This window comes from Anopheles ziemanni, chromosome 3 (assembly GCF_943734765.1).
Source record: "Anopheles ziemanni chromosome 3, idAnoZiCoDA_A2_x.2, whole genome shotgun sequence".
Lineage (NCBI taxonomy): Eukaryota > Metazoa > Arthropoda > Insecta > Diptera > Culicidae > Anopheles > Anopheles ziemanni.
The window spans coordinates 23072781-23098851 of NC_080706.1; the positions used below are offsets into that span (position 1 = coordinate 23072781).

A 26071-nucleotide genomic window follows, 5' to 3' on the forward strand; every position below is an offset into this window, starting at 1 on the left:
AAAAAAAAAATACAAAAATACAGTAACACAGACCTTCATACTCGAAAAAGAGTTTCTATGTCTTGAAAAATGGAACCTAACAATAATAAAATTATTGAAATTAATAAACGTGTCGTACATTTGTCATCGGGTTGAATTTTGTTTTCGAATTTCCATTACAAGGTGAGTACTTACGCCATTAGGTTTGTGCCCTTCGTACCAATCATGCGTCTTGGTACTATTTTAATTCAATTTGAATTTAAAATCTTCACTCTTTATATTTATTCAGATATTCTCTTATTTTGTCCAATCATTTTCAATTTCATCCCGTTGTGCTGAATTTTTGACAGCGCAATGACAACTGTCACATAATTGAAAAAACAACAAACTGTCATAACATTGCGATTCCACTAGGATTGCAGAGGTGTTTTCTTTTCGGCTGATCGGAAGGATTCTACCAAATCTCAAGAATGGCCAGCCGCGAAGCCGTACGCCGGACGGTCCAGTCCGTGAGGCCGATTCTGTCCGTCGATCGCGAGGAAGCCCGCAAGCGTGTGCTCAACCTCTACAAGGCTTGGTATCGCCAGATCCCGTACATTGGTAAGAACCGTGGCGTTGTGTGTTATGTAAAAGGCCAGCTGCTTGCATCGTATCTGTACCGACCTATTGAACCGTGATTGATGCTCATGTTTGTCCCTTTTCCGGTTTTCGTCAGTGATGGACTATGACATCCCAAAGTCGGTTGAACAGTGCCGGGAGAAGCTGAGGGAAGAGTTCCTAAAGCACAAGAACGTCTCCGACATCCGTGTGATCGACATGCTCGTCATCAAGGGCCAAATGGAGCTGAAAGAGTCCGTCGACATCTGGAAGCAGAAAGGACACATTATGCGCTACTGGAAGGAAAGCCAGGAGCCAAAACCGACCGATTTCCTGTCGAAATTTTTGGCCGGTCAACCTTAAGCTAGCAATTTGGATAGTCCATGCGAGAGAGCTGTTGATTGAAATTAATGTGGTGTAAATAAAGGATTCCAAATCCAAACTAGACCATTTTTATAATACTTTTAGGTGAAGCAGTTGGAGATAAATATTTACCGGAAAATGTGGAACAACTGACTTCATCTGAACATTCTCAAAAATCACAATCAATGGAACTAAGGAAGCCATTGCTCATTTAGCGCAAAAGTTAAACAATTTCTTATAATCTTATTTAACTCTAATACGATTCTGTGGCAAACGATCTTAGGTGCGATTCTATTTAATTATTGTTATTATTACTTTTTTTGTTTTACGAACGATAAGCACGAGGGAGAATACTTACTGCGTCCGAGCAGACCGACGATGGCTTACGGGAAAGAACACTGTCGGCTCCACGGGACCGACGTGTTAAACACAACAGAATTGGTAAATTATTAATTGTTGAAGCTGTTCGCAGCTATAATCGATCCGTTGTGAAGAAAACATTATTTTTAAGAGGCTAGTAGTGTAAATACTAAGCACAATGCAAAAAATAATTAAATACCACAACATAACATTTTAATATTAACTTTATGTACTGATAAGTTGGGAAAATTTTTCAACGAAACAAATTTGTTTGTTCGATTTTTGACGAAACTATTTTTGGACAACTTTGTTCCAAAGTTCTACTACGAATTGGCCAGCAGGTGGCGCTAATGTACGAGACACACTTAGCCGAGACATGTTCATGGTAACCCAAAGGAGTGTGTCCTTGCTAACAATTTTGAATCAAATACTTTTTGAATCGTCAGTTCAAAACTATTTCAATATGTCCTTGCCATCCTGTCAGCCAAATCAATATGTCGTGCCATTTGCAAAACTTTTCAGATGTTATAATACCACCCTCGACCCGCCAAGTAAAAAACATTGTTTCATTTTTAAATATTTGCAGTAATTTTTCATTTTATTACTCGCTCACCACTGTTTCGTTTGCTCTTTTCGCTATTACGATCGGTGCCGCGTGTCGCGGTTCGATGACGTACGGTAGACTGCCTTTCATAACAGCCTCGCCATTATTTTAACGCTAAGTTTTACCCCCACAGTTGTTCATTTTGCCCTATATGTACAGCTTATCGTGGTATATTTGTATATATATTTTTTAATATATGTTCTGTATATATATTTATATATACGAAGGGATCAATAAATTACTCTTGTTTGCTCTTTTTGCCGTACGCTAAATTTAGCCTAACGTCTAGCTTAACTGTACACAATAGAAGTTAATGTAACTGTTTTGTTAAAACACTCTAATTTCTGCCATTATCGTTAGCAACTCACACAGACACACTGTACCCCTCTTAAAGTTCTTCAATTGATTCTGTTGCTCCGCTTTCCAGAGGACTCCTTATTATTCGTGTATGTGAGTGTGATTTTGTTCTACTGACAACAATTGCTTTTTACATCAAATCGATCTGCTTCTCGCTTTTACTTATTTTGCACAAATTTCAACTACGCTCAATTTGAACTTACCAAAGTTGCATGTGTCTACACCTTTATAATAATATAATCTCGCTCTGTTCGTTTTTCTACCCTCCATATAATACATCGCTTCGATTGTTTCCAAGTAGCGTGGGTACTTCCGATTTGATCCGAAACCTCCCCCATCTAAGGGTTGCGATTTGTTCTGCTAGTCTTACGTTGCCGTATGTTATATGTTAAAAGTAAACTCATTGCTTTCCAGTTGTGCCTAGCGTCAGTCGATAAACCAAGAAAACTAAATAGGGAATCCCTGCGTTCTGGCCTACAAAAAACGTACAAACTACAATTCCACTGCCCAATTGACCGATTATGCTCTTCGTTGCTCCTGCGCTTCACCTCTGGCAAAGCACATTACAAAACTGGCGACGGACGCCGTGTTTTGACAAAATATGAACGGTTTTCTTGTAACGTTTCGCGCTTTGTACCACACCTCTCGAACATCGAGGACTAGATTTGATTTATTTCCATTTCGTTCAGTTTGAGGGACGTTTGAGTTATTAAAGTGTTTTGGAAATACGCACGTGGAATTGACCTACAGTATCGTTCTTTTTTGTTTTCATCTTGTGATTGTGATAACCGCGCATCCGCAGTGGAGATAGAAATTCGGACCCGGAACGAAGGATAGTTTTCATGGTTTGCTGAGTGAGTGTCTGCTGCTCTATGGCACAATGATTGCTCCAGAATACTGCTGCTTTGCCTTGTGTTACTATTTTCCGATTGAAATTGATTCCCTTCCGTTTTATACTTGCTGTAAATTACCCCGTTTAAGGTTTAAAACAAAAACATCTATCTTTAATCCCTGATCAACAGAAAAAAAGAAGGTAAAACAAGCTTGATTCAAATCCAGCTGCACCGTTAAAGGAAGGTGCCGTACGGAGAAACACACCGTAAACCCGGGGAGGGGGGACACGGGTGTTCTCCGGTGCGGCCCACTTAAGAAACTAACTTGCCGTAAGGAACCACAAACCCATTCCGGGTTGGTGCGATATCACCACACCCGCTGCTGCACTTGGAAGTACTTTGTAAACTACTACCCCTTCTCACCCGTCTGTTTGTTTTCTTTTAGTAACGTCTAGTAAGCACACAACAAACGCACAGCCATCTCCGTTCGATCGATCCGGCAGATTGGATCAGCATCAACAACAATCAAGACGACGACGACGACAATTCAATCCAAGTCAGCGGGATCCGCGTGTCGTGCGGCGGTTTAATACTAACTGCCGACCATGATGTGCGTCGTGAACGAGTCCATCTCGTTGTCGCCGCACACGACCTTGCTGGGACCTTCCAGCATCGGTCCCTTGAGGCCCAGCATGTCGACGTGGTCGCCGGAGTTGAACGAGGTGATCTTGTAGCAGCTCGGAAACATATCGTACAGCTCGTGCGTCGTCCCGAGATCCATGTCGAGGTAGGCAAACTCCCAGCAGCTCGAGCTGCCGCTGGTGGCGCTTATCCCGCTGCTGCCATTCGATCCCGTCGTTCCAGTAAGGTTTCCGCTTCCTGCTGCTGCGGCCACCGGATGCTGGTGGTGTTGATGCAGCTGGTGATGTTGGAAGGCATGCAGGTGGTGCTGCTGCTGAAGCGTGCTGTAGTGTTGCATGGCCGAAGCGCAGGATGAAAGCAGTGGCGAAACCGCGCTGCTACTCGTGAGCGTCGTAAGATGGGTACTGCTGTCACCTCGGCCACTTCCTACGCTGCTGCTACTGTTGCTGCTGGTGAGCGTGGTAAGCGAGGTTAGCGTCGTCGTTGAGCTGGACGAGATCGAGTGATCGTCACCGTCACTCCCGGTGGCTGCCGTTGCCGATGGTGCAGCCGGGACGCTTGGGTCTACCACGTCATCAGCGTCCGAAGCACTGCTCCCTCGATCACCCTCCAGCGAGCGGCGTATACTAGCTACTGCCACTTGCGAAACTCCACTGTCCATGTCCACATCATCCCCACCGTTGACATCGTTCGTGGCGGTAGAGGACGATGTCGTTGTTGTACTATTTCCGTTGCTTCCGCTACTACTACCACTAACACTACTGCTATTGCTGCCCGTTGTGTTGGTCACACTCTCGACAACCCCCAGGTCCGCACCATTGCCATCTACAACCATTGCGGTCGCATCACCACCCGACGCTCCATCCGATCCAGATCCATTAGGATTACTCCCGGACACGACGACGGTCCTAGTTGATGCTCCTCCGCTCTGTCCATCGACTCCTTCCACTCCACTCCCTCCCACCACCTGCGGTCCGCTCTGGGAGTTTGGGGTTGTGCTTGAGGAGGAACTGCTACCACCAGTACCATCACCGTCGACTAAGCTATCCTCATCACAGCTGTCCACGACCACGACGGACGACACGACCGGCTCGGGTCCCGTCGGCGATGTCACGAACAGATCGTTCCCGGTCAGTGGATCCAGTGCGGATTGCGACGAAAGGCTTAACACCGAACCCCAGTTGATTGGGCGGGTGCAATCGTCATCGGTGAACCCGCTCGTGTCCGGTTCGTGGTGCGTCTGCTGTTGCTGGTGGTGGTGGTGATGATGATGCAGCGATTGCATTTGCTGATCCTGCTGCATCGGTTCCGGCTGGTGGTGGTGCTGCTGATGCAGCGATGGATGAACCTGTGGCTGCTGGTAGGCGGAGGTGCTGCTTGCTGGGGTTGTACTGTTGCCGGTGCTACTACTACTAATACTACTACTGCTGCTGCTGCTGCTACTATTGCTGTTGCTGGTCGAGCCACTATCACAGTTGCTACCGGTCGCTGTTGCTGGTGCTGCCGCTGCTGCAGGGAACGGAGTTGCCCGTCCCGACTGGGGATCCTTCAGCGGGTTGCTGTTGGCATGATGCGGTGCCATCGGATGTAGCGGATGGTGGTGGTGCAGGTGGTGATGCTGCTGCTGCGACTGCGGATGCGGATGATGATGGTGGTGCTGCAGGTGATGGTGATGATGCAGGGGATGCAGCACGTGTTGCTGCTGGTGCTGCTGCTGCTGTTGCTGCTGCTGATCGTACGGGGATAGTTGCATGGTGATGGTGGACGAATCGCCGCCCTGTGCACCGTACGGTCGGTTGTTGGATGGTGCTCCACCTCCGATGCCTCGGTTACCAAAGTATTCCGCCGTCGGAACGTTCGCACCGGACGGTGGCGGTAGTGGTGGTGGTAACTGCTGATGGTGCATTCCCGCTGCATGCTGCTGCTGCTGCTGCTGTTGCTGCTGCTGATGTTGCTGCTGTAGATGGTAGTGGTGCTGTTGCTGCAAGTGTTGCTGATGCTGGTGATGCTGATGATGTTGCTGTTGTTGTTGCTGCTGTTGATGCTGCTGCTGTTGGTGCTGGTGGTGGTGGGTGAACTCTTTGTTCTCGTTGTCTATTTCGCGCTCGATCGACTTGAGCGTGTTGCAGATCAGCACCGAGCGGTAGAGCGACTGATCGGATGCCTGCCGGAACCGGGCGAGCTTGAACATGGAAAGGTTCATCATCTTCAGCCGGCGCTCCTTGTAGCACTGCTTGTTGCTGCAGGACATGTTGCGCCCATCGCAGCACCGCTTCAGATGGTGCTGTCTCGGACCGCCCATCACTCCGGGTCCACCGAAAGGACCCTGCGGTTGCTGCTGCTGCTGCTGCTGTTGCTGTTGCTGAGGCGGTGCGACTCCCATCGGGCCGTTCATAGGAGAACCGCCCGGACCGATGCCGGCCGCACCAGCGCTGCTGTAGTTGGCGGAACCGAGCTCGAAGTAGCTCTTCCCATTCTCCGCACACCGGATCGTCTGTTGCGAGGATGGTGGTTCGTACGGGGGTGAGTAGTAGCCGTGCTGCGCCCATCCGTACCCCCGGTTGGCGTACTGCTGCGCGCCATTGTTGGCCGCCCCAGTACGCGCACAGTTCTGGTACGGTTCCGGGAAGTAGCCCGGTTTCGGGTACGCGGGTGTGACGTATCCACTGGCTGGACCACCGGGAACTCCGCCGAGCGAGGCCACCGTTGTGCCACGGTTCGGCGAGCAGGGGTACCGCATCGACGAGTAGCCGGGAAGGATCGTCTCATCGTCGTCGAAATCGTCCTCGAAGTCGTCATCGTCGTCGTCCAGATCGTCCGCCACGAGCAACGTAGTGGCCAGCGTCGATCGGGTGCTATCACTTGCACCGCCCCACGTCTCGCCCGGTACCGCTACCGCCTGCAGCTTGCTAATGCTGTCCACGATGGGCTCGCAGTTCCAGCTGGTTTCCCCCGGCACGGCGACCGCTTCCAGCTTCGCGATGGCATTCTCCTCCGATGGCAACGGGGTCGTCAGGAGGATCGGTGCCGTCGGGCTGAGGATCGTCGGGGCGGCGGTTATGAACGGACTGCAGACTGATGGCGTACTGCTTCCGTTGCTCGAACTCGTCGTCGTCGACGTTGCCGTTAGGGCGGCATTTGAGCTACTACTGAGCACACTTTCGTGTCCTTCGGAAGTTTTCACATTGACGACCGCCGGCCTTTCCGCCTCCTCCATTGCACTGCCACCTCTCTGCTCCTCCTCCTCCTGCTCCTGTGGCATCGCTTCGTCATCGTAGCGAGGGCTCTTGCAGGCCTTAATTCCATCGTTCACCTCGTCACTACCTTCGGAGGCCACCGTTGGCCCCTGGGAAGCTGTTCCTTCCAGGTCTGTGCCTTGCTTAACGTACACCACCACGTCCACGATCATTTCGCTGTCGACCGGGGAGGTGGCGGCCGCCGGTGCCGCGGGTGTGTCCATGGAAATTTCCTCATATTTGCGCTTGTTGCCGCACAGGGGCGAAGAGGCGCCACCGCCGGTACTGCTGCTGGTAAGGGTGTCCCCGTTGGGCGAGGTGATGGCCGTGGCCATTGTAGCTTCCGTATCTTGACCCATTTTCAATGTCGAATGCTGCCGAAACAAGGAGAGAAACAAGATTGTCACATTAGTTTTAGGTTGCGATGCAAAATTTGTGCTAAAAATAACTAATTTTTTTATCACTTCAGATAAAATGTAACAAATATAGTTGAGTTTTTTAATAATAAAACGAATTGTTACTAATCAAAAAACAAACTACACAATCTAAGCTTGAGTGCGACCACTTAGCAACACAACAATCGTAAATTGGTCGTTTTGAAACCCCAGTAAAAAAGTTGCCTAGTAACATTGATAAAAATGAACGAAGAAATGCATAGAGAAACGAAATGAAAGGCATAAATCCAGGAAAATGAACGTTTTGTTCAAGAAATAAGAGATTGTATAATATCGTTAATTGATTTCTGTTGAATCAGACGAACATTTCGCTTTCTTCGTGTAGAATTATTCTACCTCCTTACAAAAACAAACACCCAGCTATCGAAGCAAGCCCTGAACGACAATTTCCAAGGTGACGATGCGCAGCCCAAAACCCGGAAGAATAGTACCGCAGTAGGTCGCGGATCTTGAATGGGCCGATCAGACACAAACAATCCGACGCGGAACGACGCGACGAACATCAATGAAACGACCAAACGCATCCCAATCGTACTACAATAACCACATAAATTAAAAGCGATAAACGGTCGTAAAAATCATATGGTTTGCCGTCTTTACAACCGCCAATCTCGTCGATTCCGGCGCTTCCGATACCGGACCAACTTCTGTCTCGAAGAGTTGGGTTGTGTTGTGTTCGATGGTACCATTTTTTGTTTCTTCCCATTTTTTTTGGCTATTTTCTACTTCCTACCCGACCATAAACCAAACGCGATTCTTCTGAGCCAACTAAATCCCAAACCATCGGGAAAAGCGAGCGGGCGGGCGGGCGGACGGGCGGGCGGGCGGGCGGACGGGCGGGCGCGATATGAATGGCAATCCATATTTATTTGCCTTCCTGCCCTGCCCGCCAACAGGTACCATCCATCCGTCTACGCCTCCCCGACCCGAACCCGATTCGCTCCGCGGTTCGAGAAGTTCATTCATGAAAATTTATAATCCTTCCACAAGTGGATGGAACCTGGCCGTCGTAGGAGCGTCTTCAGAATGATTGTGCTTGCTAAGCCGGAGGCTCGTCTCGGCTGGGTGTGTGTTTTATTGGTATATACACGATGAAGCGTGGCGGCTTTGCTTTGGCGAAGGGATGGTTAATTCGCGAATAATTTGTCCAAGTGTGGCTTGTTTACGATACAGCGCCGAACACTTGCTGTTTTGATGTGTTTATGGTCTAGACGACTGATTGATCAAATTTCATGTTTCTGATCTTCATGGTTATGCTTTCTAACTAAATACTTAAATGATGTTTGTTAATGGGGTTTCCTTTACACGTGGCCAATTTTACAATTTTCTTCTCACATCATTTTATCTATTTAGTCCGAAATAGGATTAAATTATAATCAATTATAAGAAGTGTTTCCCTGCTCGTTGGTTCGTTCTTCAGTGGAAAAGATCATCCTGGATTATTTGAAAATTAAAAAATATCCCAAAAGTGATTCACCCAAAATCGTTGACGTGTTTGACCGTTAGGATTGCGATAAAAAAAGTTCATACATTTTTCAGTCGCGCTGCGAGAAGGTATTAAAAATAGCATCTGAGGTTTTTTTTCTATTTTACTTTCCCGCTTAAAAATAACTTGCAGGAAACGCAACGCGGAGGTGTGGAAAACTTGGCGCTAACCTGTGGAACACGGGAGATGGTCCCCTTGCGTGCATATTCATCTTAGCGCAGGTGGACGAATCACGCACACATACCAACACAGAGGTAGTATTTTTTGTAGTTTTTTTTCGGACTTTTCGTCGCCCACCCATTAACAAAATAGTCACGACGTTGTCGTGGAGTTACGAATTAGAGGTTCTCTCTGGGGGTGCGCGGGTGCGCACGTCTCGTCAAAGGGGGTGCGCGTACGAACGTGGAAATCTTGTCAAAGGAAGTTGTCCACTTTCCAAAATCCCACCCGCTTCTCCCGCGGGAGGCACAAAGTGTTTGTTTGAATATTTTCAAAAGTTTTATTTTAGTTTCGCACCTCTGCTGGCAAAAGCTGCGAAAGAAAGACAGAGAGAAAGCAGAAAAGAGTAAAACTAAAATCAATGAAAATTATTTTAGTTTCCTGCTGTGCTGGATATGGAAGGTTCCGTTCTGTAATACACCTGCTGCAAGGAGCCTTCGTCGTCCTCCCGTTCGCGAAGGCCCGCTCCATGGCCTACTTTAGTCAGGCAAGCGGAAAAACGGAATCCCAACGAGCGCCGTGTTGGAAAGAAAAGTTCGACTGGAGTCGAGGTTGCCGGGTTAGATGATGGTGCCTGCCTTCACGACGACGGCAGCCCGTTGCGTGACCCGTTTGGGAGTTGGTTTATTCAGCTTCTCTTCACTCCCGCCAGCCCAAAGCAGGGGAAAACTGTTTTTCACGTCATAGAAAGACCTGCCAAGCAAAGCCGAAAGGAAAGGATGGAGTTCCGAGCCACGCAAACTTGTGGTGGCCGTAGATGACGCTGTATAAGCCGAGGTCATCGGCAACAATCGCCACAACTCCAATCGTTGGTCACTCCCATCTAAAGACGCGTGTGTGGGAGGAAAGCTGCGTGGTCCGAATTCGTGGTTCTTTCGACTCGAAAAACTCCCACTCGACCGTTGGATTTGGGACTAAAAAAAAATCGTCTTTCTTTTTATTCGCATCCATTCAAGTGTGTGAGATGGATGTGACTCACCATCAATTTGTTGAATCCTGGGATGAAGAAGCTTCAAATAATTATAAAATCCTCCGAAAGGAAATATTAATGTCCTTAAAAACGGAATACGTCCCACTCTTCTCATTTTTAAGTGTTTGGAAGTTTTACTTCGCACGCAAACCAACTCGTCATCGTTTACCTTAAGTTTGCGTCTTCCCGATCGAGCACACCGATTTTGTACTGCGATAAATTTATTTCGTCAACAAAGCGTCTCGCGCAGATAGAGGGGAAACCACACGAGAAATGATTTCCCAATGTTTTCCGCGGGCTCAACCGATCGACGGACAAAAAAATTGGAGGGAGACGAATCTTATACACACGTTTTGGTTTGGCGTTGGTCAGAGAATGGCGAGAGTTGTTCCAAAGGAGCAAGCCGTCGTCCTCTTCGTCGTTTAACTCTTCCCGGTTTCGCTCAAAGTGCTGCAACAAAGTGTCGAACGGCGAAATGCTGGATGTGTCGGAAAGATCACGCGGGTCGAGATCGAGAGAAAAGAGCGCAAGAATCTCGCGTCTTGGTGGATCCCCATTTCTCCACCCTCTTCGTCCCCCCATTCCCTCCCTCCCGCAAACCAGTAACCATGGCGACCGCGCGGCCTCGGCGCGAAAGATTATTAAACTCTTCGGGGAAAAATAGTTAACGGGGTTTTCGCTTCCATCCATCTTTCTCGCATCTTTCGCCCCTCTCTTTCCCGTGTCCCCTCGCTGCTCGTTACACCTCCCCCCGGACCCCGTCGCTCTTCTCTTTTGACATGCCTTTGCGTCAATTTCTCCTGCCCTCCGGTTTTCCACCGTGCTTCGCCGTGCACGCAACGGTGGTGCAAAGAAAGAGGAGAAGAGTTTATTAGTGGCTCGCTCCCAGCGCCCCCCAGTTCATTACACCGCGAAGGAAGAACGTGCAATGGAAGAGGCGAACAAAAAGCACCCGCCGTAAAACTACGAAACTCGTCGGTGGAGAAGCAATGTTGGGGGGAGGGGGGCGAAGATGGGGAAGAGAAAGAGTAAAGAAAAAGCAAACCGCAGGCCTTTGCCAAACACGCGCCTGCTTGGATGAGACAGAGGCTCCCCCTCCACCCGTGTACCATTCGTCGCTGGACTTGTGGGTCTTGAAATTAACTTTTGATCAAGCCTTTTTTTTCTCATTTGTTTTTTCCCCCGTTTTCGACCCGTCTTTCGCAGCGCTTCGTTCGCTTGGGAAACGGGCGGATTACTTGAGACCCTCGGAAGCGGGAGGCCCACGCCATTTTGACGGGGTGGACGATCAAGGGGGCGGGGCGGGGGAAAACGGTGCAGCAAAACGGATTGGATGATGGGGTGGAAAGCAATGGCGCGGGCACCATAGCGCAAAAAGACAGACAGATCTCGAATGGGTGGAGTGGGGGGAGGGGGAGGTGATGATGATTGGAAGTAGGGGAAGAAGGTGAGCGGTGTCCAAAGCATGCCGTCTTAGCCGCACAGCGCTGGCGTTGTTGTTGTGGCCGGAGGCATCGCCTCCAAGGCACTTTTCCGACCCGTCGTTGTTGTAATGTGTGTGTGTGTGTGTTTTTTTTATGTGCCGGGGTGGAGAGAATTTGATGATGTTTGATAATGATGAACTAACGCCCGTCGACGTTCGACCCCCGTGCCATGGTGTGTGTCGGTTCGGTCTCACGCTTTTCCGCCGTTTCGGCCTGCACCAGGCCAGTGTGCAATGAAATGCAGGCAAGGTTTCTTTTTTCGTGTGTTTTGCTTTCCACCGCAACGCCTTTTTCCGAGCCCGCTCTCAGGTGGTTCACCGTTTCGAAAACGCGAATCCAAGTAGACGAGAAACTTCATCAATGAGGAAAACAGAGGACGGGTGCATTTGTTGTTGTCGCTAGCAACTGTTTCGTGTATTGTGATGGTTTGTCCACCCGCCAATTTTGGAGGCTTCTGTTTGGCAAATACATTCACAGCGAAAAAAAGCAGGACAAAACGGTGATGTTTTGCTGATCCTCTGGACAACAGAGAAATTACACATTTGGCGGGCCAAAATAACTAAACATATTTTTAGATATTTTTTTTCTGCATATTCTTTCGCCACAAAATTGCACAAGTAGAAAAAGGTAGCAAAGCATTAAATATTCACATGAACTGAAGCACAGAATATTTACAAGGCACACAAAAAAGGAACCCATCAGCATCCATACATTTTGGTACGCTTTTTGCCATCGATTTCGATCGTCCACAAACGGATTCATTTTTTTACCAACCAACCAGTAAAAGTTGGTAAGGCACATTTTTCGATTCAATTTCTTCTCCCCCCACCCACGCACACACAGTAAACAATCCACCCGTCACTCTTTCCATCCATTACGGCGCTGTTTACGCCCGATGCTGGTGAATCTGCACGCCGTTTGCAGTCCGTCGTCGTTCAGCGGACACCACATCACACCACACAACTCCCAGAGCGCGCCAAAAACATAAACACAAACAAACACTTGACCACTCGATTCGATTTGCATCGATCCGGCGCGGTTCGCAGGATCAGTTAAATTGGTAGCATTGATCCGCCGAAAGGAAGGCTTGAGATGTTTGGTATTCGTTGGTGAAATTCGGTGAAACTTACAGCATAACCACCGTCGAGGGGATGTTCTATGATACACATTGAGATCGGCTGCTATCCGCCAACGAGCTGGCCACGGTAGACGGTAGTAAAAGGGCACCGACGAGATCACAGCGGCCGCCGTTACACATCCAGGCCAGTGGATAGAACCGTCACACAGGACCAACACCGACCATCACAACAAAGCCACACACTGTCGATTCTCGCTGCTCACCAATGTCACGCAAAGAACTCTGGTTGGGTTTGGTTTTGGGTTTTTTTTTTTTGTTGTTTCTCGTTCGAATTATAAATTTATTCCACACAACTTCTAAGCACAATCTTTTGCACAAGGTTTACCTGTCTGCCCAGTTCACAACACAATGCGCCTCATCGAGCACACACTACTCTGAAACGGAAAGCGAGCGCGTTTCGAAAAAAGATCGCACCGAACACGAAACGAAACTCTCGTGAAATCGAGTCAAAACGGATCGCACCGGAGCGTGCGGTCTGCGTGCGAACAGTTCGAATGCCGGCGAGGGACTGACGGAAACTTCCAGCCGAACTTTTCCGTACCATCGGTGCCCAACGGCTGGGCAGAGGAAGAGAGCGAAGGGGAGAGCGAAGGTGAGAGGAGCGAAGTACGATGCAAGAGGAAAAAAACGGTCGCAAGAAAGAGCAAGAGCACGCGTGAGAGAGAGCAAGAGAGCGTGTGTGTTAGCGAATGCTGGTGTGCGAACGAAAAGAGACAGGAGCCAGTGTGCGGCGGTGGTTGGGTTATTCCATCGCACTCGCACTGCAGGCGAAATCCCCTTCCTTCAGCGACCGTGTGCGTCGTCATTGGAACGCTGCATAACGTTTGCAGGCTCATCGTGACGCGCTGCTGCTGCTCCAGGATGATATGGGCCGGGAAGTAACGCATCGGGCACCCTACACACAATATCGAGCTGTCATCCTTGAGGCCGGGATGGAATCGCTCCAAGAGCGCAACTGAACGAGCGCACGGGCAGAACGGTGGCATGGGAGAAGGGTACCGCAAAGGAAACGATCCCGGTCCCATTCGAAACGAAACGCTCGGACCGGATTGACCGTCCATCCGGAGGTCCTTCTTCGGCCGGGTCCTAATCCTCTTTTGGGACGCTGACCCACACCGGCGTTGAAGAGCCTTGCTCAGGATCGAGGTTGAGGCGAAGGGATGACGAAAGGAGAACCGACGATCAGTAGATCCTCCGACCCGCGGGGCGAAACGAAGGCAATACGGGCATTAGAGGGCTTGGGGTACGTAGCTGTCAGGGCTTCGGCCAGGATGCGGCTGCCTGTACTGTGTTGGCCTGTAAGAAAAAAAAGCACACACACAGCAACGAACCAACGAAGCACAACGGACGACCCAATAATGGGCTTCAGAGTCCTTTCGGTACACCTACGCACCACCGTTACGGAAAGGTACCGAGGGTTGGGCCCGAGGATACCTGGAAAGGAAATCATAGGCAGGACGTGCGTGTCCTGCCTGCGTACAACGATGCGATTTTGTGTGAGACCAAATTCGGGCCGTTCGTGCAGGTATGCGGGACACCTCGATCTCAGGTTGAAGAATACCTCTGAAGTATCGGTCAGTTGGTCTAACGAAGAGTCCCTTTTTCCTGTAGGTTCAAGTTTAGTGTTTGTTGGGAAAATCCGAACCGCTTGCTATTTCTTATCACGGAAAGAAGCTTCAACCGTATATGGAACACGTCGTTGTGATTGATGGAGACCTGTAGCGCCACACCGCTTGAGGTGCGTATGGCCATCGGCACACTTGCACGCAATAAGACATCCGATCAGGTGGCACTTGCATCCATTGTATGAGTTCTGTTTTGCGGTACAAATAAGGATCGTTCCGGGGTACCGACAAAGCGTCTCACATGGTTGCGCGAGGGGTGTTTTGCTGCACAGGGGAGGGAATGTCTTACATTATTTCATTTTTCTTCAATCACGTAGAGGACCTGTTTTTGTTTTCATTGCGCGAGCTGTCAATTGTGACAGTAATTTTGGATCACACGAATTGTTCGCGTACGGTTAAAGGTCATTAATTGTTGTAAGTATAACCCTATTTCTTTAACCATTTTATTCTTATCGTATACCACGCTTATAAACTGTTTTTAGCAAATTAATAACTCTTAAAACTACTCTACTAATAACTCTTAAAATAAAACATACTCTGAAAAAGCCGAAACCCCAGTTTGGCAATTGATCTTTGTTTGTATTGAATCACAAGTTTGATGCTTCGGTTTCAGTGCCCTAAACTACAAACAGTGGACACAACTTTGTGAAAAACGCAAAAAAGAACTGAAACAAGATCCAATCTAGTTACAATCGTAGTAGGCGATACGAGAACAGAATGTATACAGATCTCTAAACCGCCAATTCAAAAAGGAAATGAGTGTTCATCTGATTGCTGCGTGCAGACCAACGGACGTTCAAATTCGACGACGACAGAATTTCTGAGAAGAGTCCATAAATGATGTTTAATGTTTATTACGTTGTCCTCAACACACATACAGACACACGGGCACCATCTGCCCGACCAGATGATTGCGAACCCTTTTCCGGCGATTCTAGCCCGCTTTCAAATCAAAACAAAACACACCTGAGCACCGTAGATACCACGATAGACGAACCCGAAACCCTATTGCCGGCTCCAAGTGCAAAAAAGGAAACCCTCCGCGCCGTTGCTCGGTGCTGCGTCAAAACTCGGGCAACTCGCGGAGCGGAACTCATCATCATCCGTCAGGTGCGTCCCTTCAAGAATGCGAAATCGAAAACAACCTCCTTACTCCACGACCACGGCCAGGCCGGTCGGTAAGACGAGCTTGCACGTGAACCTCGGTGTGCAAAGATGTATTGGCGAAGTTGGTGGTGTAGTTTGCCTTTTGCCCGCCAAAAGTCGTATTTTCGCTCACTTCCTGACATCGTCGGCCAAAGGGTGTTACGGTGTTTTACCGCCCGAAGGAAAAAGATTGTATGTTTCCCAACCCACTCACCACACCGAAACTCGAAGCAAAAAGGATTCCTTTATTTTATTCTTGTTTGGCTGATTTTTTCTTTCCGTTTCGGTTGTCCTCTCGGGTGCGAATTTTCCCCCGTCTCAACCCTCCCACAGTCCAGCGTACTCTATCTAAGGATATGGCGAGTCTGGAACGACCACGTTCTGCTTTGTGGAGTGTCATGCGGAGAGAAGGAAAAACCCCCAAATGGAACGAAACGAAGTTTCGCGTATTTTCCTAGTGCCAAACTCCAAAGAGGACACCCTAGGATCGCTCGGGTCAGGGATGGGACGCTGAGAGTAGGAGCACAAAAACACGCACGCAAAAAAGACGCAATGGGTAAACAACAACGAGGCAAAGGGAGGAAAAAAAAAGAAAAACACTGTTGGTCAGGATAAGAGCGACGCGGGAAAACCCTGGGAGCGGAGGGCCAAGATGAGATGGATTCAATTGTGGAGGAAGCAGTGGCAAGGTGGAAGCGAGGGGCAGGGAAACGGGCCGGATGGGCTAGCAGTGGGTGGGGGTGGTACGATGTGGATGTTTTATATTCCGGTTTGGTGCTTCGAACGCTTCGTTTCGGGCTGTTCCAACCGTCCGCATGACAGGTTACCCTCTGCGCTTCAATCTCTGGTCTGCTTCTGCTACAACAGGGTTTATATGCGCCATTCTGCCCAATATGAGTATTTTTTCCTTCGTTTTTGCTGCCGGCAGCCCACCAACCCCACCCGGGAGTTACCGTCACTTGCGGACGAGTTTTTCTTCCATCGTTCACCACCCAATCTGAACCCAACCCGGTGGTGTCCACATGTGCCTGTGGTTGTGTGCGTGCGTTCGTACGCGCGCGCTTGTGTGTGTGTGTGTGTGGCTGTGCATTGTTGAAACTGCTATTGCTTCGCTCGGTGGTCGGTCCATCATCAGGGGTTGTTGGAACGCACGGACCCGAAGGAAGCAGCGAGGACTCGAACTCGAAACGACACCGAGAAAAACATTCCATTCCGGATTCGAGCAGGCACGGCAACACAAAAAAAGGGGGAAAAAAGACAGAAGAGAAACACTATATAGAAAAAAAAACAACACATGAAAGGGCGAACGGTGCAAATGGTCGCGCTGGATCGAAGGGGTGCGAAGTGGCGAAGGGTAGGGAGGGATATATGAAGCTCACACAAAAACCCGCCGCCGTCGACGGACGAGGACGAACGAGAAGATATAAAACCCCTGATGGTTAGGCAAAACGCTTGCACGCCCGGCCTGCGTCGTTCCTTCGTCCGTCGTTGCCTGCTTGGTCGTGTAGAAAACAACCCCGAAAATAAATGCGAAGGAAAAAAACCCCCGAGTCTCCCTGCGCTCGCACCAGGGGGATGCCGATCGAGGGCGAGGCGACGATAGCGAGGCGGAAAGGAGAACGAAAAGAGATATGACAGCACAGCATCGTCGAGGCACGCAAACCGTGGGCCGCTCTGCGCCATTGGCGAGCGAGCGAAACAGGGAGCACAGCTGGCGAGCGAGACGCACGATACTCGGTAACCAAGGGGGCAAAAAAACACCTCACACAGCCCTCGTTCTCGCTCGCTCCGCTTGGCGCAGCCTTCCTGCTTCGACCGTCGGCTGATATAGGGGCTGGCGCAAAGCAAAGCCTGCTGCAGCGCTTTCCAAAGCGAAGCTGAAGCAGGCAAAAACACACATCCACAGCTGGGAGAAGCCAGTGGTACGACCTGGGCCGGCTGTCGGGGAGTTTGGGAGGTTTTCGGTGTGCTCAGCGCAATGGCGGGGGACACACGGCAACGCCACCACGGCACCGAATCCAACAGCGGGCAGCGGGCGGGTGGGCTTGCAGGCGAGGCAAGGGAAGAAGGGGGAAAAAAACCAGCACACACCGCACCGAAACGAAGGGAAAACGCTGTGTGTCAGCTGTGTGCTGCAGGGTGACGGGGCGGGTGGAAAACACAGCAGCCGCACGCGGAATGAAGCAACGACGACACGATTCGACCGAACACCGGACGGCGCGCTTTCGAGGGCCGCCACGGCCAGCACAGGCGGGGTAGAGTGGGCAGCAGCAAAAGAAGCAGCAGCAGCAGGCTAGCGAGCAGCCGCGGCGGCTCAATCGCACCGGAGCTGAACACTGGTGCTGCTGCCTGTGGTATGCGGCACACTGGAAACCGACCAGTGAAAATGGTCAAAACGCTCAATCAAACATTGCATGCTTTCTTAGCCAAACGTGCTTAGAGGTTTGACAATCATACTTCTGTAACACGCCGTGTTTTTAAACATCTTTAAAAACGCATGCCTCATCCAAAATATATTATGTTTAGATATTTTTTTTTTTGTACGTCAGAACGTAAACTACATTAGCTTTAGCAAAACCTTTAAAGACAAAATGATAACGAAGATTCAAGAAAACGAAACGTTCTGCTTAAATTATGCAACAGCTGAATGATTCGATAACCAAAAGTAGAATGAGCTGTGAGAATTGCACAATACAAGTAGAAATGTTCTATTCTCGTCCAGTACGTTGGAAACATTAATCATTAGGAACATAATTTTGATACTCAATATTCATATTCATGTTTTGAACCAATTTAATCGACGGTAAGGATACTTTGATGGAGCATTTGTAAAATTGAAAGTTTATTTTAAAGATTCTAGTTAAGTCAATTTTACATCCTAATATTTATCTTAAACTACCTGATTCAATGAAAGCATATATAATTCCTATGCTGTCGATATTAACCCATGGAAAATAAACTCAACTCAATAAGCTATGGAATAAAGTTTTGACCAACAGACAAAATGCTCGCAACCCAAGTGTGCCAGAGCCCTCGGTGTACCATAGTTTCGGTGCACAACATAGCACAGCACAGCACATCGCACCAACAGACCGCAGAGCGAGCGACCGGGGCGCACACAAAGCGAACGTACGGACGGACGGCAACGCGATCGATGGCGGATACAGAGCGAGCGTTTCAACCGCACACCCTTCTCAGTTCCCCAGCCCTTCGACAGCGTCCCTTCCCCTCGAGCTGTTCGCTGTTGTTGCCTGTGCTACGCTCTATAGCTGGCTTTGGCCTGATGCTATTTTACCGATGGCTGCTGCCAATGTTGCCATCAACTCGACGACGACGACGACGACGACGACGACGCTGGCTGTTTTCCTGCCGTACCGCGTCGCATGCCCATCCCCAGCCGCCGTCGCACCAACCCAGCATTATGTTCAAACGAACGCTCGAACCGCTCGAACTCGAACTCAAATTCCCAACCGAGGGAGCGCATCATGCGGGACGGCAATCGGCGGCGGACGAGCGCGGCGGACGAGGCGCGATAGAGAGGCGGAAAAGAAACGCGACGGCAGCCCATGGCCTCATCATCGGCGAATGGAGGCGGCGGTGTACGGTGCCGATGCGTGAGCGGAGTGTGGCAGCGGTGGATGTTGGCGGAAGGCCGAGGTATAAGAGACCTCGAGCAGGCGAAACATATTCGAACCGCTCGATTCGAGAAGCGGCAGCGGCCGACCGGAGAGAAACACAACAAACAGGCCACAAAGCAGCAGCAACGCCGTGAAGGAGTCCGCGGGTTGGCGAAGGTTCATTTTCGACGATGCTGGGAGGGAAATATAATATTAAAGGGGAATTCGCTCTCTTCACGAACGCGGCCGCGACGGTGTTGCGGGGACGGCGACATCAACGCGGCGACGACGACGACGACGACGATTGCGAATGACGACGATGGCTGGCGACGATGCAAGGAAACGAGACCACCGTCTTTCCTCGCACCGCCAACCAACCCTCCTGACCTGTGCGGACTCCAACACAGCTTCAGACGATCTACCTTCGTTTCCCACTAAAATACAACGGCATATTTCCAACTGCGGGGGCACCACGGCGATGGATCAAGCAAGAGAAGAACCTTCCACCTCTCCCCCCCCATCCCATCCCGCCAGGCATCTTCCACCCCATCGATAAACCACCCTCCCATCGTGTCCCTCCCGAGCGGGCAAAAACTTTACGGTCCAACTTTGCAACTTTCCGAGCGCGCGCGCGCGCCTCTTAAGAGATTGGAACCAAAAGATGACGGTGTCATTTAGGACTGGGTTGGGAGGGCCCAGAGGCCAGTCAGCCTGCGCCTTCTGAATCACCGGAACAACCGACGGAACGACCAAGCGGCATATACACACACACACACACACACACACACCGCACGACACAACCAGGATGAAGTACGGCGAACTGGACGCACTGGAAGAGTCAAGGCATCAAGGGGCAACAGAAAACGGAGAAAAGGCAAGAAAAGAAAAACAAAATATTCGAAAATGAGAAATAAAACAAAAATAACGACCAGTTTAAATAAAATAAAGCCAACAAGAAGCGTACTGCTGCAGAACTCGTCGAACACGAGAGATACTAAGAGAGAGGAACAGAAAATACGCACAAACGCGCGCCGCGAGTGTCCGAGGCATGTGTCCTTCTGGAGTTGGGACTTTACGGCGGAGTCGAACAATCCGACCGCAGGTCTCCACCATAGCGACCGTGATGTAAATGTAGAAGAAGAATTCGTAAAAACTTGGGAAAAACTATGGTTAACGGTGTAGATAAGTATTTGGAAGTAATAAAAAAAACTTACAGCAAATTATAAAAATATCTAAATAAATGTTACGGCAAATGTTTCTTTGGTGGTGTATACATGAGCTACTTAAACGAATATTACTGAAAAAAGAAACTAACATTTAGTGACAAGTATTAGCAGAAGTTAAATTAATTAACATACATCACCCTTCAATTTTATCCAACTCAGTACAGCGACTGCATGTATAGTGTACTAATCCAAAGCAATAGTGCGATGGCCAACCAGCATTCAGCGATGGCGGAATGTTCAATGCGATGGCGGCACACGATAGCCCGATAGCCACTCCTCTTAGCTACAGTAAGTTTGCGAGCCATTTGTAAGAAGTATACGCTCCTTTTGTTTGCAAATCAAAACAAACGCGCTTGCAAATGCTCCCCAAGAGAGTGTTACTTAAATAAGCGGCCATCACACTTTTACAGTATCGCTTCGCATGGATTCTTTATTGGATGTGCTTGTTCCGCTAAAAACGGCTGCGGTCGCAGTAATCATTTGGACGCATTCAGAGAATGCATCCCTAAGAGATGGCAAAAAGCATATGAAGAGGAACAAAATTAAAATCATAAACTAAAAGCTGTGTTTCTTAGAGAAAACTCATGGCATAGAGCCAAAGTTGTTTGACGGTATTTCAAACTTATTTTCAATGACACTATTTTCAACATTTCTCATTAAATTATTTCATATTCATTCAATTTTACTACAATTTTATAATTAATTTTTGGGTTTTAAAACATAATATTTGGTTCAATCATCTATATTTTCCTATCCGTTACATAAGATTTACTCCTCCAACAACTTAGTTTCGAAACATTCATAAAGTATCGTTTATTAGGTAATATTTACGTTCGTAGTTATGAACAATCTCAGTTGATTGGTTTATAGTCGTCCAAATTCAACTAAGTAAAACTAAGTACTTTTATCGGTCCATGATATTGTTTTACTTGCAATGATTCATTTTAGTTGCTCTTTGTATGTTTCATTTGCTTCTATTATAATCTGACTTCAGACCAAGGCCACTCAGCGATTGTAGAGCCACATAAGTAAGAAAATATTATATAATTTATGTTCAATTCGCTCCCGTTCAATCGATCAACTGCCGATTTAAATTTTCGAATCCTTGCGACGACCACAGCGAGCGTCAAAGAATGCCACTGACATCTGAAGTGCGACATGTTGAACGTACGCGCTCAATGCCGGAGCCACCATGCTGCTCCATTGCGCCACAACCACAGGCCATATAACCCGCGTGCAATCAATCCGTCCCTGGCGGGCGCCGAAAGGTGTTTCGAACCAATCGAACACGTGGGTTTTTCGAATTGCGAATGCGCGCCCAGCATCGTTTTCGTATAGTTTACAACGAAGCGACGGACGAACGTCGGATCGTTTCGCTAGTTCCTCAGCAGGCGGCGTGTTTCTGTGTAGGACTACGAATCGTTGGCGCTCCGAGAAGGGATGCGGATAACAAAAACCCCACACGCGTAGGGATTGCCGTGCCCCGTTATCGATGGAAATGGACTTTCCATCCCTTCAAGGGCACCACCAGAAAGAAGAACCGGAGAAGAAGGGCACTTGCCGAAAACCAAAAGGGACGTTCCTCAAGCGTGCCCTTTCTATTTGGGGTAAAGTTTTTCCCGACCTTAACGGGCGGAAAAATATGCAGGAGAAAACTGAAACAAAAAAACAGTTTCACACATCCCGGCAGATCCCTATTCCTTCTTTCTCTTTCTTTTTCTTAACCTCCCCCTCGTGAAAAACACTTCGATCGAGAGCGCGAAAATAGAAAAGAGAGAAAAAAAACATCCTGAACTCGGGAACGGAAAAGATAATTTTCACGAGGTACCATAGCAGGAGTCACAAAAAAAATGTTAAAAGGAATCGTTCATCTTTCTTACCAGCAGCTTCAGGGAGGGGGAATGGAGAGAATGGGATCCGCTTTTCCGGAACCAAACATCTGCCAGAGGATGGGAGGATGGCATACGGGGGGACCGATCGGGCTGACTCTTTGCGGAGAGAATCTGACTCCATTGCGTGTTCTATGATTTTGAGACAAAAAAGAAACTAAAAATAGTCTGCCGCATTTTTGAACTTCGAAACATGTGCTTTCCAACGGACGGAAGCATGTGCTAGAAATAAATTCGAAATGAAGATGACCAGAAACATTGAAAATACGTTCAAAAATGTCGTTACATTGTCCAACAGAACGCAAGAAAAACAAGTGCCCCGATCATTCAAAATAATTGGCGGTTAAATTGTAAGAAGCGTAGTGAAATGCTAACGGAAAACCCATACGCCAATCAGCGGAACCGATTCGACGGAGGAAAAAAACAGCAGTAACTCCGGCTAATCGAAACTGACCAGCGTCCCAACGGGCGGAGATAAGAGATTATCTCGCTCGCGGACTTCGTTGTGCGCGCGGACTTCACGCGAGAAGGCCACCTCGCCACGATTATCGCAAAGTGTCTGAGGCATCCTCCGCAGGTGACCCTGCTGTGCTGTTCCCCGCTCTCCCGCTCCAATCGAACCAGTATTGCTGGAGATTGGCGTCCGGAGGAAGTTGCTTCCCGGAACCGGAGCGCAATGCGCACCATCCTGTAAACACGTAGACACGGCAAGGTCCACCGTTCCGGCGCGAAGGTTTCTGTTGCTCCCGGTAAAGTTATGTGTTGAGCAGTACCAATTGAATATTGAAAAGTTTCAGTTGGTTTCAAAGAATTTAACTAAAGAAGAAAAAAATCAAACTAATTCATAACTTTTTAAAAATTTTATAAACCCACATCAATTCAAGTCGAAGATTTAATAATTTTACAGGAATTAAAAAAACACACTTACTTTAAATTGATCAAACTGAAATCCACTTTTCTTTATGACATTCTTCATGAACGCGAGCCTTATAAAACGCTCAACTTACTTCGCAAAAAATTGTAATATTTATATTATTTTCAATTTTCTATCATTCTGAACTATGCTAAGGTTATTATCGACTCTAATTTATTACATCAACATTTTTTTTTTCTAAATTTATTGCTTTTATACGATAAATAATGCACTGTTACATGGTAACAAACGAACACAGTTTCATATCAAAATACATTTTGAATATTTCCGGATTTTTTAAGCAGTCTCATAGTATCTATTACACTTTGTTTTTAACTATGTTGAAGCTATGTTGGTAGTTTCGCATTCTGTTTATTTTGTTCTGTTCTGTTTATATTTTGTCGTCAATTAACTGTGAGTTTGAAAATTTATATTATTAAATAATTTTTAATTGTTATCAAAAGCTTAAGATGTTTTCATGTTGTTACCAAATTCTATACAATTGTTAATTGATACGTGTTGTTGTTGAAAATGTCTGAAACCAAACCTTTTGATAATTTTATAGTTTGTGCTATTATAACCATACATTTAATTACTTTTTTCTGTTCCCATTGAGAACGAAGTATCCAAAAATAAGAGTGTCACAAAAATGTATGTTCAATTTAGGTAAGTACCAATATTTGAATAAAGACTGTGGCGAAATTCTTTACCATCACCGTCACAGTAATTTCGTGCTTTCTGCCAGAATCCCACTCACCACACCCTCCCTCGACCGGGGTGACCCGTGCATCAAATCTTCCTTAACCTCAAACGTCGTCGTTATCATTTCTCGCTGGCATCCTTCGCCTCGTACCGGAGCGAGCACCGTGTCTTGCCATTCCGCTCCGGGGACATCCGAAACCCCCGAGAGCTCCACCGTGAAGACGCCGTCCCGTTCATTGTGATGCCTCCTCCTTCCCTACCACCCCACGGCCGCTTCCCCGAATCCCCTCGCTTGGTAAGTCTGTTCGAAATCCCTTGTGTTTCTTTTTGGCCACCAGCACACCAGCCGCTCGCGCGCACCACGTACGCACAATAACCCCAATCCCCAAGCAGGCGGCCTCTCTTCCACCGTCCAACTCGCCCCCTCACCCCACCTGCCAGGGCCGATCATTTTCCCATTTCCTTTCCTCAGTCTCACGGGCGAATGGAACCCGGGTTGCCTTTGCCTTTGCTGCTGTTGCTGCTTAATGTTGCCATTGCCGCTGCCGTGTGCCTGTGTTCGGCCCTTCCACACGCCCGTCCGAACATTCCAAAATCCATTCCGCCCATCGCTCAGACCCCGGCCCGTTCCTTCCCTTCACACACACACACACGTTCCCCTCTTGCCAGCCAACCGACCGGCAACAGCACCATCCATAGGCGAGTGTGCGACTCTCTTTCCATAGCCTACTTTCCCCCGGGTTGATCCAAAACTCCACGTGATGTCTTCTCCACCTCCTTCGATCCAGCCACCTTTTCTCGCCCATCCCTTTGCTCGCTCACTCTGCCTTCCGCAGCACCCACGAACGCACCACATCAACGCCGATCGTTCCCTTCGCACTCCTCGCCTCCCCCTCCCATTTATCCCACCCTCACACCGCGACCATTATGCCTTCCAATCCATTTTTCTTTTCTTCGGCCGCGCTGAAACAGTACATTCCCCCTCAAGAAGGTCTCCGAAGGGTGTGCGCTGGTGGGAAAGGGACGGGCGCGATCGAACGAGCGAGATACGCATAGCGTGAGCACGGGCACCAGAAGAGTGCGAGCGGGGAAAAATCATCAACCCAAACGACTTCACCGTCGTCGACGGAGACGCACATCGACCAAGCAGCTCCGACCGGGCGGTACAAAAACGGAAAATGGGAAAAGGCGAACACAAAGCGGCAACAACGGTGGGAAAAGAGTGCCAGCGAGCACGGGGGGCGAAGACGTCAAGAAAATAGGGAGAGGAAAAAATGGTATAAAAATCCACCCAAACCAATTCCAATTCCATCTCGTTTCGTTTTTCCCGCTGGCCTCCCTCTGGGTCTATCTCTCTCCCTCACTTCCTTTTACTTTATTTTTATTCATCCTTGCGTTCCGACGACCGTTCGACGCGTCGTTGTTGCGTTGTTGCGTTCGTCTTTGCCTCACTATGGGCTGGGTTGGCCAAAAAAGGAATTAACAGTACTTGCACAACTAAGTTGGAATGGTGAAAAGTGTTGACATCTTAAGCTTAAGGAAGTTTTTAATTTATTCCAGTTTCAAACAACGGTTGGTATGTGCGAGTATTTTTTATCAATATTAAATATACTCTATGACATATAAAAATGTTATCATGTCTTTTATAGAAATAATTTTGAAATGTGCCTACGGAAATACTTATCCTATCTCGTATCAAAATGATTTTGAAAAGTACCTGCGAAATATTAATGAAACTATTTTATTTGAATTATTTTTAAGACATTTTGTTATTGAATAGATTCTACAAATTTTGACCATTTCGCCTACACAGTGTGGTATACGTTTGGCGATTGCTTTTATTTTAAGCCATGGTTGTGCTGGCTGGTGAAACGTTCCCTCGATGGTGTTTCGAGCTTGCTTCTCGTGCGCATAAGAAGGGGATGGACGGTATTTGTGAGCAGGAAAAAGCTACAAGAAGCTAGAGATGGTCCGCAAAAACGCGTACATTAATCCTCTGGAATACTCGACACGAACAAAAAGCCTCGATACGAGGTAGCGTTTAGTGCGAGCTAAGGAAAGAAAAGGCAGGGCGCAATACAGCGCACACAAGCGCAAAGGAGCGAGCTGAACACGTAGCAAACGGTGTCGAGGAGGGAAAAAACCGTAGCTTCGAAACGATAGCGCGATGATGACGACGACGACGACGACGACGGCCGTGGCGAGTAAAAGAAAGCCAAGCAAGACGGCG

At 48.3% G+C, this 26071-nt stretch overlaps 2 protein-coding genes across 2 annotated transcripts in view; one reads left to right on the top strand and one right to left on the bottom strand.

Annotated features, from left to right (window-relative positions):
• LOC131286984 (NADH dehydrogenase [ubiquinone] 1 alpha subcomplex subunit 6) overlaps positions 1-1013 on the top strand; it is a 115593-nt gene extending 114580 nt beyond the window's left edge. Inside the window, exons 2-3 of the mRNA XM_058315994.1 lie at positions 417-579; positions 695-1013. Coding sequence (XP_058171977.1) covers positions 450-579; positions 695-939 — 375 coding nt within the window. The 5' untranslated portion in view covers positions 417-449 and the 3' untranslated portion in view covers positions 940-1013. The remainder of the gene's footprint in view (positions 1-416; positions 580-694) is intronic.
• Positions 1014-3685: 2672 nt separating this feature from the next.
• Positions 3686-12754, bottom strand: LOC131284359 (uncharacterized). The gene is made up of 2 exons (XM_058313213.1): positions 12716-12754; positions 3686-7345 (listed from the first exon to the last, which is right to left on the bottom strand). Exons 1-2 carry the CDS (start codon positions 12752-12754, stop codon positions 3686-3688), a joined length of 3699 nt encoding a protein of 1232 aa, XP_058169196.1.
• Positions 12755-26071: the final 13317 nt, after the last annotated feature.

What these genes read in the sequence shown, in the direction of transcription:
- LOC131284359 (XM_058313213.1), bottom strand. Translation starts at nt 12,754, where the DNA reads ATGTGTATCATAGAACATCCCCTCGACGGTGGTTATGCT. An exon ending in CCCTCGACGGTGGTTATGCT is followed by an intron (nt 7,346 to 12,715) that starts GTAAGTTTCACC and finishes TTGTTTCGGCAG; the next exon opens with CATTCGACATTGAAAATGGG.